Source organism: Elephas maximus, chromosome 13 (genome assembly GCF_024166365.1).
Source record: "Elephas maximus indicus isolate mEleMax1 chromosome 13, mEleMax1 primary haplotype, whole genome shotgun sequence".
Taxonomy (NCBI): domain Eukaryota; kingdom Metazoa; phylum Chordata; class Mammalia; order Proboscidea; family Elephantidae; genus Elephas; species Elephas maximus.
Window position 1 is genome coordinate 36,626,711 of NC_064831.1, and position 15,829 is coordinate 36,642,539.

Genomic DNA, 15,829 nt, shown 5'->3' on the forward strand with positions numbered 1-15,829 from the left:
AATGGTGGCCAATCACACAATACTGGGAATCATGGCTTAGCCAAATGGATACACATAATTTTTGGTGGATACAATTCAATCCATGACCCCATCCACTTGTGGAATTTCTGTTATAGCAGCAGTAGATAAATAAGACAGTAAGGGAAGCAATAACAGTATGTATCTCATAAAGCTTATGTGAGAAATTAAATGACTTAATATTAGGTAAACAGCTTGGAACAGTACCTGGCACACAGATACTAACTATTGCAGCTATCATGTTAGATACTGCTATTAGTACGACACCTGAACACACCCATACACTTACATATCAACATAATTCTAGGTAGTAGTCATGCTCACTTAAAAGACCTCTTTAAAGTGTTAAAAAGCAAAGATGTCACTTTGAGGACTAAGGTGTACCTGACCCAAGCCATGGTGTTTCCAATCACCTCACATGCATGTGAAAGCTGGACAACGAATAAGGAAGACTGAAGAAGAATTGACGCCTTTGAATTACGGTGTTGGGGAAGAATACTGAATATACCATGGACTTCCAGAAGAACAAACAAATCTGTCTTGGAAGAAGTGCAGCCAGAATGTTTCTTAGAAGCAAGGATGGGGAGATTACATTTCACGAACTTTGGACATGTTATCAGGAGGCATCAGTCCCTGGAGAAGGATGTCATGCTTGATAAAGTAGAGGATCAGTGCAAAAGAGGAAGACCCTCAACGAGACGGACTGACACAGTGGCTGCAACAATGGGTTCAAATATTGCAACAATTGTGAGGATGGCACCACTGGGGGAAAAAAAAGCCTGTTGCCCTTAAGTCAATTCTGACTCATAGCGACCCTGGAGGACAGAGTAGAACTGCCCCATACGGTTTCCAAGGAGTGGCTGGTGGATTAGAGGATGGCACAGAACCAAGCAAAGTCCATTCTGTTGTATATAGGGTCACTGGGAATTGGAACCAACGTGACAGCACCTACCAACAACAACTCATGCTCAAGAACATAGAAGAAAAGTCTGTATATTTTTAAAAGCCTGGAAAATTGTACAACTCAAAGAATGTAATCGATGTCACTGAATCATATGGTTAGACATTGTTAATGTATATTCTCAACAACAAAAATAAAATAAATATAATAAAACAAAAAAGTCCTAGAAAGACTATGAGAATAGTTTGTGTAACCTGATGGCAATTCCACTGTAAATGTTCACTCCATGAATGAATATCAGTCATTAAGAAGGAAGTGCAAGCTTTTAAGAAAAGTGGGCAAATATTATTCAGTACCCCAAAATTCATCACTGACAGGAGTGCAACTAAAATAAGGTCATCCATCAATGCACTCAGCACAGCCCCCGCCAGGCACACAGAGACCACCAAGGGAGGGTAGCTATTACTATTGCTTTTATGTTAATTTCAAGGCAAAGTGGTATTTCAAGGACTGCCAGGCTTGAGTTCTCTCCCTCTCCAGAGTCTAGAACTCTACAGAGGTGTGAGTCAGACTTCCACATTCCTCAGCTGTTCCTCTGCTTCCACATAAGCTTTTCTGTTTTTATCTGTTGCTTCTGTTAGGTGTCATCAAGTCGGCTCTGAATTATAATGACCTTATTGAAAACAGAAACAAAATACTGCCCAGTCCTGCACCATCCTCACAATCACTGATATGTTTGAGGCCATCGTTACAGCCACTGTGTCAATCCATCTCATTGGTACCCTCCCTCTTTTTCTCTGACCCTCTTCTTTATCAAGTATGTTTTTCTCCAGTAATTGGTCCCTCCTGATGACACGTACAAAGTAAAAGAGATGAAGTCACACCACCTTTGCTTCTAAGGAGCATTCTGGCTATACTTCTTCCAAGACAGATTTGTTCATTCTTCTGGCAGACCGTGGTATATTCAATATTCTTTGGCAACCCCAAAATTCAAATGTGTCTATTCTTCTTCAGTCTTCCTTTTACTTACTTGATACATTAAGGCTCTGCATGAGATTCGATATAAATTCAAGTGTTCCATTGCCAACAAAAAGCTAGAAAGTAAAGATTTAGTCCAATCCACCATTTTAAAGACGAAGAAACAGGCCCTGGCTTAGAGGTCTACCAACCTGCCCAAGATCACATTACTGTCAGCACTACCAGAAATCAGGGCTCCTGATACCTCACCCAGTGGTCTTTCCACTACAAAACAATACCTCATGCATGCATCAATGTATGGAAGCTTCCATCAGAACCAGCTCTCAACCCAGGTCTTCCCCATGTAAGTTGGACCTATGACTTCACAGCCTACCACTCACCATAATTTCTCTCTGTTCCTCTAAATTCTTCAAAAAATTTGAAAATTCACGTAAGGAAGCATCTGTAAGTAGAAAGAAATTATTAGTTGGTGGCCAAAGCTAAGTGGAGCAAAACGATACCTCACTTTTACATACCTATACAGCGTTCATCATCTGTCTCTGCATCACCGATAAACTCAAATTTAAAGTCTCTGAGTGAATGAGCAAACTTGCGCTGGGCCGCCGAAAGACCTAGGAAAAAAATATTTAATTATTATTTTGGTTCTTGTTTTATGACAAAAACTTAAATAAGAAAGTCTTAAATAAGAAATTTATTCCTCCTAAGATGAGTAGAAGGAGCCCTGGTGGTGCAGTGGTTAAGCACCCAGCTGCTAACCAAAGCCCACCAGCCGCTCTGTGGGAGAAAGATGCAGCAGTCTGCTTCCATAAAGATTTACAGCCTTGGAAACCCTGTGGGTAGTTCTACTCTTTCCTACAGAGTCACTATGAGTCAGAATCAACTCAATGGCAATGGGTTTTTTGGTTTGGTAGGATTAGTAGAAGGAGCTCTGTGGTGCAGTGGTTAAGTGCTCGGCTGCTAACTGAAAAAAAAGTTGCCATTTCAAACCCCCAGCCATTCCACAGGAGAAATACGTGGCATTATGCGCCCATACAAATTTACATCATCAGAAATGCCACGGGGTACTTCTACTCTGTCCTATAGGGTTGCTGTGAGTTGCAATCAACTCAACGGCAATGGATTTTAATTAAGATGAGTAGGGAGTCTCTGGATGGTACAAACAGTTAAGCACTGGGGTACCAACCTAAAGGTTTGCAGTTGCCACCCAGAGGCACCTCGGAAGAAAGGCCTGGCAATCTATTCCAAAAAATCACAGCCATTGAAAACCCTATGGAACACAGTTCTACTCTGAAACACGAGAGATTACCATAAATCGGAATCAACTTCACAGCAACTGGTTTGGTTTTGGGTTTAAGATGAATAGAGCTATAGAGCTCTCGTCTACTCAATACATAAGAAGGAACAACCCAACATATTGGCCAAGGGGCCCATCACCCTCAACCTGACACTCACTGTCTGGGCTGCCCCTGTCTCCTACCCCACATCCTGCCTCAGAGCAGGTGTTTGAGAAACGTTTATCCCAGTCCTGACCTTCTTCCTTCCTCAGGTCTGACTACTTCACACTGCTCCCTAAAAGCACTTTCCCTTTCTTTGCTCGCTCAGGTCAGAACTTGCCCAATTTGAAAAGTTCAGGCTGTGATTAGGACAAAACACACACCTGACAGTATCTCTCAGGGCCTGATAAGATCTGGCTGCCTGCCAAGGTTTTAAACACAAAGGTCTCAAAGGCTCAATGTCAGCCAGCCAGGTATCCTTCGCTGATTGTCAAATCACCACTCCAGCCAGAGAAACGGAGAAGATTCAAAAAGAGACTTGTCATCGAGAACAACAGCAGGTCGCTGCCTAACGACCCAGCTGAAATGGTAGAAAGGCTTAGATCTGCGACACTAAACCTCTGTACGGGTCCTCATCATCTCACATTGGGGATTAACAGAAGATAGTGGAAAATGCCACTTCTACCTGTACGGGTCCTCATCATCTCATATTGGGGATTAACAGAAGATAGTGGAAAATGCCACTTCTAAGACAAGCTAGTATTTATTCAGAAACTTTTGGGGGCTGTGCACCATAGTAGGTGATGTACGTATTTCATCTCATTCAATACTCTCAAGATTATACCCATTTTACAAGCAGCAGCTCGGGGAAGCTGGACCTTTGGCATAAGGTTGCACAGCTAATGCTACACAGCAAAGGCTTAATTTTACTCCAGAGCCATCTTGCCTGAAGGCCTTTCCTGCCCAGTATACGGTCCCGCCTCCAGTCTAAAGCTCTCTCTAAGAAGTGACTCAATGGTTTCCCACTCCACATAGCATCTGTCTCCACATAATGAATACTGACAGACTCATGTTATAATAAGACTTCCTGTCAAGCAAATCGAAAATAAAATTAAAAAAACACACTCCATAACTGATGATCAGCATATTCACGCACAAAAAAAATAAACAAGAAAAAGGGAACAAATGTAATAACAGGGTTGGTTTTAATACGATGGTGAGATTGTCAGAACGATTTTCTCGTTTTTATTTTATTCATTCAGAAATAAGAAATGATCGCAAAATATTCTTATTTTTACATTAAAAAGTGCAACCTGTTTTGTTTTGTTTTTGCCAAATCTCCATCCCCCTCATTAAGTACAATGATTCCCCACTGCTCACCAAGACTTGTTACTCTCTCTCTTCTTAAACAAAACCGAACTCATTGACGTCAAGTGGATTCTGGCTCCTAGTGACCCTCTAGGACAGAAAAGAACTGCCCCATAGGGTTTTCAAGGAGTGGCTGATGGATTCGAACTGCCGACCTTTTAGTTAGCAGTCGAGCTCTTAACCACTGCACCACCAGGGTTCCCTCACTTTTTAGACTTTACAATAATGCTCACAGGCTCTTTCAGTTCCTCTCATGGTTTTTAAAACTTTATTTTTCCTCTCTCTAATCCATGTTTATCTTGTTGTTCTCAAATTCTTTTTCTCTTTAAAATAAAAATACCCACTAAAAGACCTTTAGATGAAAGGCAAAATGATGCAACTTTTAGAAAAGGGTCTAGAACTGTGATTCTTACCCTTAGGGTATGGAAGGAAAGCACAAACCATCTAGTGCTGCAAGCATGGACACCCAGCTCCAGCCCTCGTTGCACGCGCATCTCTGCAGCCCCGCGCATCACTAGGTAGAGTATCAAAACTTAAAAATATCCTTTAACTTGGTAATTATGGATAAAATACTCTAAGGAGGTCTGTGAAACAACTCCAAAGGGGGCAAATATATATAAAATCATGACGTTTTACTGGATTTAGTGCAGTCCCTTAAACAAGCACAGAGATGCTTTGTATAAAGGATAATGTTTTTAAGCTTTATTTCTCATTTTATTCCACATGAAACTCAACCAGTTTTTTCATTCACAAGTTACAAAGGCAGTCAGCATTTCTAATCTCAGGGAAGATGGTGAGGGGGCCCACTAAAAGGCTTGCTACCCCAAGGGTTAGCAGTTAGAACCCATTAGTGGCTCCATGGCAAAAAGACTTGGTGATCTGCTCCCAGAAAGATTACAGCCTAGAAAACCCTATGAGGCAGTTCTACTCTGTCCTATAGGGTTGTTATGAGTCGGAATCATCTCAACAGCACTCAGTATCAAAAACAACACTCTATGCTAAATGACTAACAAATATTAGCCCATTTACTCCTTACAATAAGCCTGCAAGGTAACAGTTACAAAACAGTTCCCCTGTTTCATAAATGGGGCAAGTAGGTTTAGAGAGCTGATGTAAGTGACTTCATCACAGTCACAAACCTGTTTCGACTGCCGGTAGTAAGCCCTGGAGGCAAAGGATCAGGTCCTAGGTTTCTGGGCCCTCCACTAATGTCCTTCCCATTACATCATTCTGGTATTCAAGAGATCTGCAGGTCTCAACTGGTTCAGAGCTCTAAGGCTATCTGCACGGCTCTAACACAGAACTGTAACTAAATAGAAAGTTACCTCATGTACCTCCATACCTGTAAAGTCAACTAACACTGCTCCCTTGAAATACCTTCCAGGTTGGCATATATTGATAGGTAACGCCAAGCCTGAGTGTGCACACGGAACACAACTAACTTCAATTCTTTGAGCTTAAGGCCATAAACTGTTAGCCAAATACATGCATTTGGCTGCAGTGGACAGGAGGCCTCTTTGTTTGGGTTGCTCGACCTCCACTACACTTCTGTAGCCCCTTAGGTGTGTTACAACCCTAGAAATTACAAGCTGGTCCTCGTCATGACATCGCTATCTCCTACACCTTCCCACCCCCCAACCGAAGCACTAATGGGGCCACCTGAGGAGATGTGGCATGTCCTACAATCTTGGGCTTAAAAAGAAAAATGAGGCAGTGAATACACTGTTCTCATTCATTAAATGTGAAATACATGATTTTCCACAAACTACACTGGATTCCAAAATCTTTTAAATGCACGAGCTGCCACCTATAAGCTCACATTCCTTTACGTGTAGAGACCCAAACAACTAGATTATCAAATATGCAAAGCTTTGCCAAGGGAACTGTTCTCCTTCTGCACATCAAAACATGTACCAAAGTTCTTTAATATTTACCTAGAGAAAACAGGGTACAGACTAAGAACTTAATATCTTTCAAGCCAGATTCATGCCAAGGAAATAATGCTGATGGGGATTCAAGTAATACAGAAGCGAAACAAAAGTACTCCAAGACTGCAGCCTGGCTTCATCGTTTTTTGTTGTGTTTTCCAGATTTAGGGACCTGGCAGTGGCACTGTATGCAAGAAAGGCATTATGGCCTCTCTGTGCGAGTCAGAAAGAAAGTAAATAACATACTTTGTAGATTTAAACAATGGTGCAAACATCTCCTAAGCCCAGAATGCATACCTGGGCTAGTCTAGGCCTGAAGTGCAAATTACAAGCTCTTGTAGGAGCAGCTCATGGGCCCAGTACAGTCCCTAGTAATGTTGTGTTGTGGTATACCTGGGCCTAACCTGCCAGTGTGGCCTACCTGGGGTGTCTCTGTAGTAGATTCTTAATTGAAAAATAACTAACATATACAGGTACTATGGAAACCCTGGTGGCGTAGTGGTTAAGTGCTATGGCTGCTAACTAAATGGTCAGCAGTTCGAATCCGCCAGGTGCTCCTTGGAAACTCTATGGGGCAGTTCTACTCTGTCCTGTAGGGTCGCTATGAGTCGGAATTGACTCTATGGCACTGGGTTTGGTTTTTTTTACAGGTACTATAATGACTTGAACTGACAAATTTATGGAGTAAGAAGAAAACAAGCTGAACCCAGAGAGATGGATATACCCCAAAACAAATCCATAAACCTCATGCGCAGGACCGCAGACCCAATATGGCACACAACAGACAATGACATACTCTTGCCAAAATAACTTATTAATTACAAAAACAAAAAAAAATCCCAACCTGTTGCTGTTAAGTCAATTTCTACTCATAGCAACCCTATAGAAGAGAGTAGAACTGCCCCATAGAGTTTTCAAGGAGTGGGTGGTGGATTTGAACTGCCAGTCTTTTTGTTAGCAGCCAAGCTCTTAACCACTGTGCCACCAGGGCTCCATTAATTATGAAGAATCCTTCAAAGGGAACGATCTGGAAACTGGAGAGAATGCCAAAGGCAGGTCCACACTGGAGAACATCACCTGACATTCGGTAAATCTTACTCCAGACTTCAACCACACAGCACACATTCAGCAAATGCAGAGAGGATATTCAGGATAGGTACCGTATACAGAAAGTACCCACCACTACAGGCTATTAGATGAAAAGGGGATGCTTGCGATCACCAAGCCCACTGGTCTTCAAACTATAGTCTTTGGCCACCGATCCCTTTGTTTAAAGAAAGTCCTGTTTACAATGAGAAGAGATGAAACAGCTAACTCTTATGTACTAGTCCTATAGTTAGTGCAACAAATTTCCACAAACTTAGTGGCTTAAAACAGCTCAAACATATATCTTATACTTCTAGAGGTCAGAAGCCCTCATTAGACTCATGGAGCTGAAGTCAAGGTATCAGCCAAACAGCACTCCTTCTGGAGGCTCCAGGGAAGAAACCACTTCCTTGCCTAGTCCAGCTTTTAGAAGCTGCTCAAATTCCTTGGCCCGTGGCCCCCAGCCAGCAATCACGTCACTCTGGCCTCTGTTTCTGTCACCACATCTCCTTTTCTGACTCTTCTAAGGACCCTTACGATTACGTTGGGCCCACCCAGAGAATCCAGGATAATCTCCTTAACTTAATCACATCTACAAAGTCCTCTTGTCACGCAAGATAACATGCTCAGAGGTTTCAGAGATTAGGAAGGGAGTATTTTGGGGGAAGCCATTTTACTGCCTACCACACTTCTAATGCCAGGCGCTTCATAAATTACATTTATTGATTCATTTAACTGTCACAACGACCCTATAAGGCAGGCACAATTACTATACCCATTTTACAAAGGAAGAAAGTGAGGCACACAGAGATTAAGCAGCTTACCCGAGATCATATGATTAGTAAGGCATGGAGCTGGGAGATAACCAAAGCTGCTCAGACAGAGGTGGAAGAGCCCAGCTCAACTGGGCCCCACCCTCCACAAAGTGTTCTCTGATAAGATTCCAGCCTGCAGAACCCAATTTGATGATTGGTGTGGGTTAAACTGTGCCATCCAAAGAGATATGTTGAGGTCCTAACTCCTGACACCTGTGAATGTGACCTTGTTTGGAAATAGGGTCTTAGAAGCTTTTAGTTAACATGAGATCATAACAGAGTAGGGTAGGTCCTAATCCAATATGACTGGAATCCTTATAAAAGCCGAGACACAAACTGAGAGAGAAGATAGTCATACGATGATGGAGTTATGCTGTAGCTACAGGCCCAGGAACTCCTGGGGTCACCAAAGGCAGGGAGAGAAAAGAAATGTTCTTTCCCTAGAGCCTTCAGAGACAGCATGGCCCTTCTGACACCTTGAATTCAGACTTCTTGCCTCTAGAATTGTGAGACAATAAATTTCTGTTATTTTAAGCACCTGATTTGTGGTGCTTTGTTACCGCAGCCCTAAGAAGGAAATACAAAAATCAATGACAGGGTCTTCCACCTTCACTTTACATTTTGAGAAACTGAGGCATGAGGTTGGGCAAATAGCCCAATTTCACACACTCAGTTCAATAAGCGCTCTAACTAGAATCCACGTCTGTTCTTTCTCATGCATTTCAGAACCATTCCTAGTTTTGATATAACCTGGCCAGACAGAGAATGACAGTGACAGGTGAGGAATACAAGGTGCAGCAGTTGGACAGCACACCACGCAGAAAAAGGTTACAAAGGGTGTGCACGTGTGTCTGTGTGTGTTCTGGAGCAAAAGAAAGCAATTAAGTATGAAAAAGGCCAACATACTCCCAAAATCCACCTTCTCCAACTTCACAGAAAACCAAGACTAGCGGATGGGTTGACAACATTGCAACGGTAAGATTACATGCTGAAAACTAGGATGGCCTGACATTTCCAGGGACGTGCCAAAATGCTAGGTCAAAACTAGTGGTCCTAAGGACACTTATTTGGCCATCTCTTTTCTTAAAATTTAAATTTGACTCTTTCAAACCCTCTGGTTCCCATGGGTCCCACCACTCCTTGCCTTCTACTCAGCAGGTTTGTATATTTAAAATATTTGCCTGGCTGCTGGAGGCATTTGAATGTTCAAGTCCTGGCCTAAATTAAAGACCTTTAAGCAGGGAATATGATATTACAGATGATCTAGTCTAAGGATCCCATTTTTAGATGAGAAATCAAAGGCATGGTGAATTAGTGGCACTGTGGTTCATGAAAAGGAGAAAGGTTCTAAAACCTAACAGCCCTGGATTCACACACTGGTTCTGCCATATACCAGCCATGTGGCTTTGGGCAAAACCTTTCAACTAAGTATCTGATTTCCCATCTATAAACTGAAAATAACATATCAAACTAACATGTGACCCACCCTCTTCCCCTTCTCAAGCAAACTGCTTAACCCAGAGCCCCCACTTCCTAAGCTGACAGGTTTATGGCACATGATCCTGCCCCAACTCTGTCTGAGCTGAATAGATAAGGGTAGGCAACTGACCCCAAAACAGCCCCCACAGGCCAGCCAGGGACACAGACACAAGGAATATGTATATAGAAAGAGAAAGAGATAAAGTCAATGTGGCAAATGTTAAACAGTTGGTGGGAAGAGGAAGGGTACAGGGATGTCCACTATTTTATGTGCAACTTTGTAAATTTTATTTTTAAAAATAAAATAATGTAGCAAGGAAACAGACGAACACAATTTTATGCATGAAAATAACACACACAGGCATTCGCACACGTACACTTGAATGAATGAACCATTCTGTTCTCCTCCTTCATCCACCTATTCTCGTTTCATTTCTGTGCTTCTAAGAACCCAAGGGGCCAGGATGCCTGTGTTCTTTTCCTGGTATATCATCCCTTGTTCTGTACATCGACACTCTGCTTGTGCTGCCGATTCATTCCAATGTTTAAGCATTGACCATCTTCCAGGCAGTGTTCTAGGTACAGAAGCTACGGTGGCAAATAAATCATACAAACTGGGGTGCCAGTGGGGGACAGACCATATCAGGGGAGGAGAGTAAAGACAGATAATAAAAACATACATTCATGCATATATAACATGGTATGCTGGAAACTGGTAAGTGCCGTGGGGAAAATAAAGGGTTAGGGGAACAGAAAAGTCAAAAAAGGTTGGGCGGGTCAGGGTGGACTTCACTGAGAAGACAGCATTTGAGCAAAAACTTGAAGGGGGTGAGGGAGCAAGCCATGCAGATGGCTGTGGGAGGGCTTGGCAGACAGAAGGAGCAGCCATGCATGGGCCTGACACAGAAACGGCAAAAAGCCTCTGTGGCTGAAGCTGACTGACCGATACACGGCGAGAGTAATAGGTAAGACGGTCAAAGATGATGAAGGGCCCGTTCATGGAGGGCTTGAGCTTTTAGTACAAGTGCGATAGGTACCCTTTCGAGAGTTTGGGGTAGAAAAGTGCCATGATCTGATGTTTTAACAGCATCACTTTGGCTGGTATTTTGAGAATAGACTGAGGGTGGACAAGTTAGGCAGCAGAAGACAAGTTAGAGACTACTGCCCTGATCCAGGTGGGAGATGATGGTGGCTCCTTAAAAAATTACTGGAAACTGTGCCAACAACTAGTGAAACTCAGAGGTCTCAACCCAGTGGTTCTTGGGTCTCCAGGAAAAAACCTCCCCAGAGATACTGATCACCTCTGAAGCGTCTTGGTTTCAATGCCAAGAAAGCTCGATTTATAAATGTTGGGGTGATGAGTAATTCTCATTACCATAATTCTTTATTAGTAGAAAAAGAGGGTAACCACGGGGTTAGAAGCAGTGTACAGATGAAAATACCATACACAAGTATTATTTTTATATTTCACGGATGTTAAGCTCAATGACAAAACACAATATTATTCAAACATTTTGGTACTGAATATAGTAACTTGACTAACAAAGTGGTTTGCAAAATGTCCTATGAAAGATCATACAAAAGAGAAAACAAAACCACATACAGGAGATAAGAGCAGAACAAGCCACCTTGTTCACCACAGGTACATGTGTGAAGCCCAAGACAAATATTAGTAAAGGTTTAGATGTCAGGTCTTCATCTGGCCTAATGGATGTGATCTTTTGCACCGTTCTGCCACTGGACTATCACCACCAAATGGCACAAAACAGAAACTAACCAAAGCAAAGAGTAACTTTGTAGATCCCTGTCATGGATTGAACTGTGTCCCCCCAAAACATTTGTCAACTTGGCTGGGCCATGATTCCCAGTATTGTGTGACTATCTACCACTTTGTCATCTGATATGATTTTCCTATGTGTTGTAAATCCTATCTCTGTGATGTTAATGAGGCAGGATTAGAGGCAGTTATGTTAATGAGGCAGGACTCAATCTACAAGATTAGGTTGTGTTTTAAGTCGATTTCTTTTGAGATATAAAAAAGTGAGCAGAAAGACATTGGGACCTCATACCACCAAGATAGTGCCAGGAGCAGAGTGTATCTTTTGGATCCAGGGCCTGCACTGAAAAGCTCCTAGGCCAGGTGAAGATTAATGACAAGGACCTTCCCCCAGAACCAAGAGACAGAGAAAGCCTCCCGCTGGAGATGGCATCCTGAATTTGGACTTCTAGCCTACCAGACTGTGAGAGGATAAATTTCTTTTCGTTAAAGCCATGCACTTGTGGTATTTCTGTTATAGCAGCACTAGATAGCTAAGACAACCCCTCATTTCTCTCAAACTCTTTAACACACATATATTTTTAAGTAAACTTTAAAATATTAACAAAAGAAAGTCTAACTCTAAGGAGTCTAAAACCTCTTGTTTGGTGTGTGTCCTTGTTTGCCAGTGTTGCCGCAAACAGACAAAAACACAGCACAAGTGGGTGGTTTCAAAGAACAGAAATTTATTTTCTCACAGTTCGGGAGGCTAGAAGTCTAAATTCAGGGTGTCACCTCTACGGGCGGGTCCTTCTTGTTTTCCTTCAGCTTCTAGTAGCTGCCAGCAAGCCTTGGCATTCTTGAGTTTCTAGACGCATCTGTCTCCACTGTGACATCATGTCTGCCTTGCCCCTGTGTATGGATGTGTCGCTATGTCTATTCAGGTGTTTTTATAAGACACCACTCAGAACTGATTAGGTTTGGGACCCACCCCATACCTGTATGGCTCCATTAACATAACAAAAGAAAACTCCTCTATTTACAAATAGGGTCATATTTTCACATTTTGGGAGGACACATTCAATCCATCACAGTGGCCAAGTTAAGCCAATTACAAGAGCTAAAACAAACACTACAAGAAACATCTATGACAGCATAACTGGACTAAACCGAAAGCTAAGAAGTTTCCAAACACAATCAAACACTTTGAACGACACAATAGCAAGGGAGGGGGTTGGGGACCATGGTTTCAAGGGACATCTAGGTCAATTGGCATAACAAAGTTTATTAAGAAAATGTTCTACGTCCCATTTTGGTGAGTGGCATCTGGAGCCTTAAAAGCTAGTGAGCGGCCATCTAAGATGCATAAATTGGTCCCAACCCACCTGGAGCAAAGGAGAATGAAGAACACCAAAGACATAAGGAAAACATGAGCCCAAAAGATAGAAAAGGCCACATAAAGAAGAGACTCCATCAGCCTGAGGCCAGAAGAACTAAATGGTGGCCAGCTACCACCAATGAGCACCCTGACAGGGAACACAACAGAGTCCCTGACAGAGCAGGAGAAAAGTGGTGTGCAGAACCGAAATTCACATAAAAAGACCTGCCTTAATGATCTGGCTGTGTCTGCAGGGACCCCAGAAGACATGGCCCCTGAACTCTCTATTAGCCCAGAACTGAAGCCATTCCCGAAGCCAACTTTTTAGACAAAGATTAAACTGGACTATAAGACCAAAAACGACATTCACGAAGAGAGTGCTTAGTTCAAGTAGATACACGAGATTAAATGTGCACCTCCTGCCCGGAGCCAAGACAAGGAGGCAAAAAGGGACAGGAACTGGTTGAATGGACACTAGAAATCCAGGGTGAAAAGGAGGAGTGTGCTGTCACATTACAGGGAGAGCAACTAGGGTCACATAGCAATGAGTGTATAAAGTTTTGTATGAAAAATGAACTACGAACTTCCGCTTAAAGCACAATAAAAAAATTAATTAAAAAATAATAAAAAAGTAACGACTGTGACTTGATGAGCATCCATTTGTTCAGCACAGCCCCAGGTTTCGCAGTTTCATATAAAACACAAAGAAATACTGGCTTCTGCCCTTAAGCAATTTGCGTTCTACAAGGGAGACAAATTGAGTTGTCCAAATGACAAATTCCACAAGGATTCAACGAAAGAAAAACTCAGAAAACATTAAAGTCACTGGAGAAACAGCATGGAATAGGGGTAGGGGTAGGCAGTCTGATACAGGTCCTGAAAAATGAGTTCACTGAAGACTAGAGAGGAGCCATTCGCAGCATTAGGAATACAAGGAAAGGAACCTTCTAGATGGGAAACAGACGGGCTATATATACTATGTGACCATTGTAAGTTAGGACACTTTGAACGCAAGGAATAAAGACTCAACTAATGAGAATACAATTGTAAAGGGCCCAGAAAAAAAGTGAACATGCCCTAAACGGGAAAAAGTCTGCAGTATGGTCGTGCCCTAGGGCCTTCTCCCTGGGAAGCTGCCATTAAAGGACTTGGCTTCTCTCTGAGTGTTTACTCTTCTCTCTGGCACTTGAAATTATCGTGTTCTTTCTTTTACTTCATGTAAACTCTTGCCGTCCCAGAACTTCTGCTAACTCAGAGGGTCTGCTTCCTCACGCCACTGCCTGGGAGAGGCCCTGTGTGGCCCTAACAGGCATTCACTGCATTCTTTCAACTTCCACTCCCTCTGATTTTCCCCCCACCACCCTCCAAATTAAAATTCTCAAGAGAATCAAATTGATCCAGCTCATTTTTTTTTTTTCCACAAAAGGTCATGACAGAGGTAGCTGGCAAGTCCCACCTCAATCAAATCACCTCAGGAAGAGGGGAACAGATGAGGAAGGAGGCTTTCTCCTCAGCAGGAGCTGTGAGCAGAACAGTTTCCCCTGGCTGGCACTGTCAAATACTTGGCAGAGATGCCATGAGTGACAACTCGTATAAGGCCAGTGACTACGAAAAACATCCTTTGAAGGTCAAATTTAGTTCTGAAGACTTTACTATGTTAATGGATGTTATTGTTGTTGTTAGGTGCCATCAAGTCGGTTCCAACTCACGGCGACCCTATGTACAACAGAACGAAACACTGCTCCATTCTGCGCCATCCTCACAATCATTGCTGTGTTTAAGCCCGTTGTTGCAGCCACTGCGTCAATCCATCTTGTTGAGGGTCTTCCTCTTTTTCGCTGACCTCTACTTTACCAAGCATGATGTCCTCCTCCAAGGACTGATCCCTCTCGATACCATGTCCAAAGTACTTTAATGGATAAAATTCCACAAAGCCTCTTTAGGAAGAAACTAATCCATCTAAAAGATTTCACCAGGCAGTTCCAGAGCCCATTAGATGGATTGTTTTAACTTAAGGAACTATGTTCAACATAAAGAGATTTTTTTTAGTACAATTAACTAGAAAAGCATTCAGAACTCCATGTTTTTGAATAGTTTAAGTGTGTGTCATTACCATATAATGTTTATTTAGCACGTTCTTTGTGCCAGTCACTGTTCCAAGTGCTTTGCATTCACTAGTTCACTTAATCCTCACTACGCCCAATGAGCTAAGCATTGTTGTTCAATTTAAAGACATTTTAAAGATGAGCACGAGAAGGCATAGAGAGGACACACTGTGTTTTAATGGTGGCTGTGCCCACAAGACAGCTTATCACACGGTAACAGCTGTACAAACTACATGCCCTAGTATACCAAACTTCCCAGTGAGTAGTAACCCATTACACCTGCTCTACACTTGTTTGAGAGTCCCTCAGTGATGCAAACGGTAAACACACTCAATTGCTAACTCAAAGGTTGGGAGTACGAATCTACCCAGAGGTGACTCAGAATAAAGGCCTGGAGATCAATTTCTGAAAACTCTATCGAGCACAGCTCTACTCTGACACATATGGGGTCACCGTGAGTCTCAGCTGACCTGAGAGAAACCATTTTTTTGTTTTGCTTTGTTTTTTTGTACCTGTTTCAGAACCCAAGATGTTAAAGGAATGGTCAGTATTTTAACACAGAGTTACCATAACAGGACACAAAGGAGGCAAGGGAAAGCTCCCAGAAGATGACACTGGGGCGGGGGTGGGGGGGGTCCAAGGTCCAGCACTTACCAACCAGATAGGATAGCATTCAGGGTTGCAGGTAGGAAATGGTGACACCAAGAGTAACAGAAGTCCCTGGTTACCAGAAGCTGTTGAAC

The 15,829-nt window shown here is 42.6% G+C and overlaps 1 protein-coding gene across 2 annotated transcripts in view; it reads right to left on the reverse strand.

Annotated features, from left to right (window-relative positions):
- The window catches only part of ARHGAP10 (Rho GTPase activating protein 10), a 367,040-nt gene that overhangs the window by 267,527 nt on the left and 83,684 nt on the right, over positions 1 to 15,829 (reverse strand). For both annotated transcript variants that reach the window (XM_049905921.1, XM_049905919.1), the window contains exons 2-3: positions 2,413 to 2,508; positions 2,278 to 2,339 (exon numbers count right to left, since the gene is read on the reverse strand). In XM_049905921.1, coding sequence (XP_049761878.1) covers positions 2,278 to 2,339; positions 2,413 to 2,508 — 158 coding nt within the window. The remainder of the gene's footprint in view (positions 1 to 2,277; positions 2,340 to 2,412; positions 2,509 to 15,829) is intronic.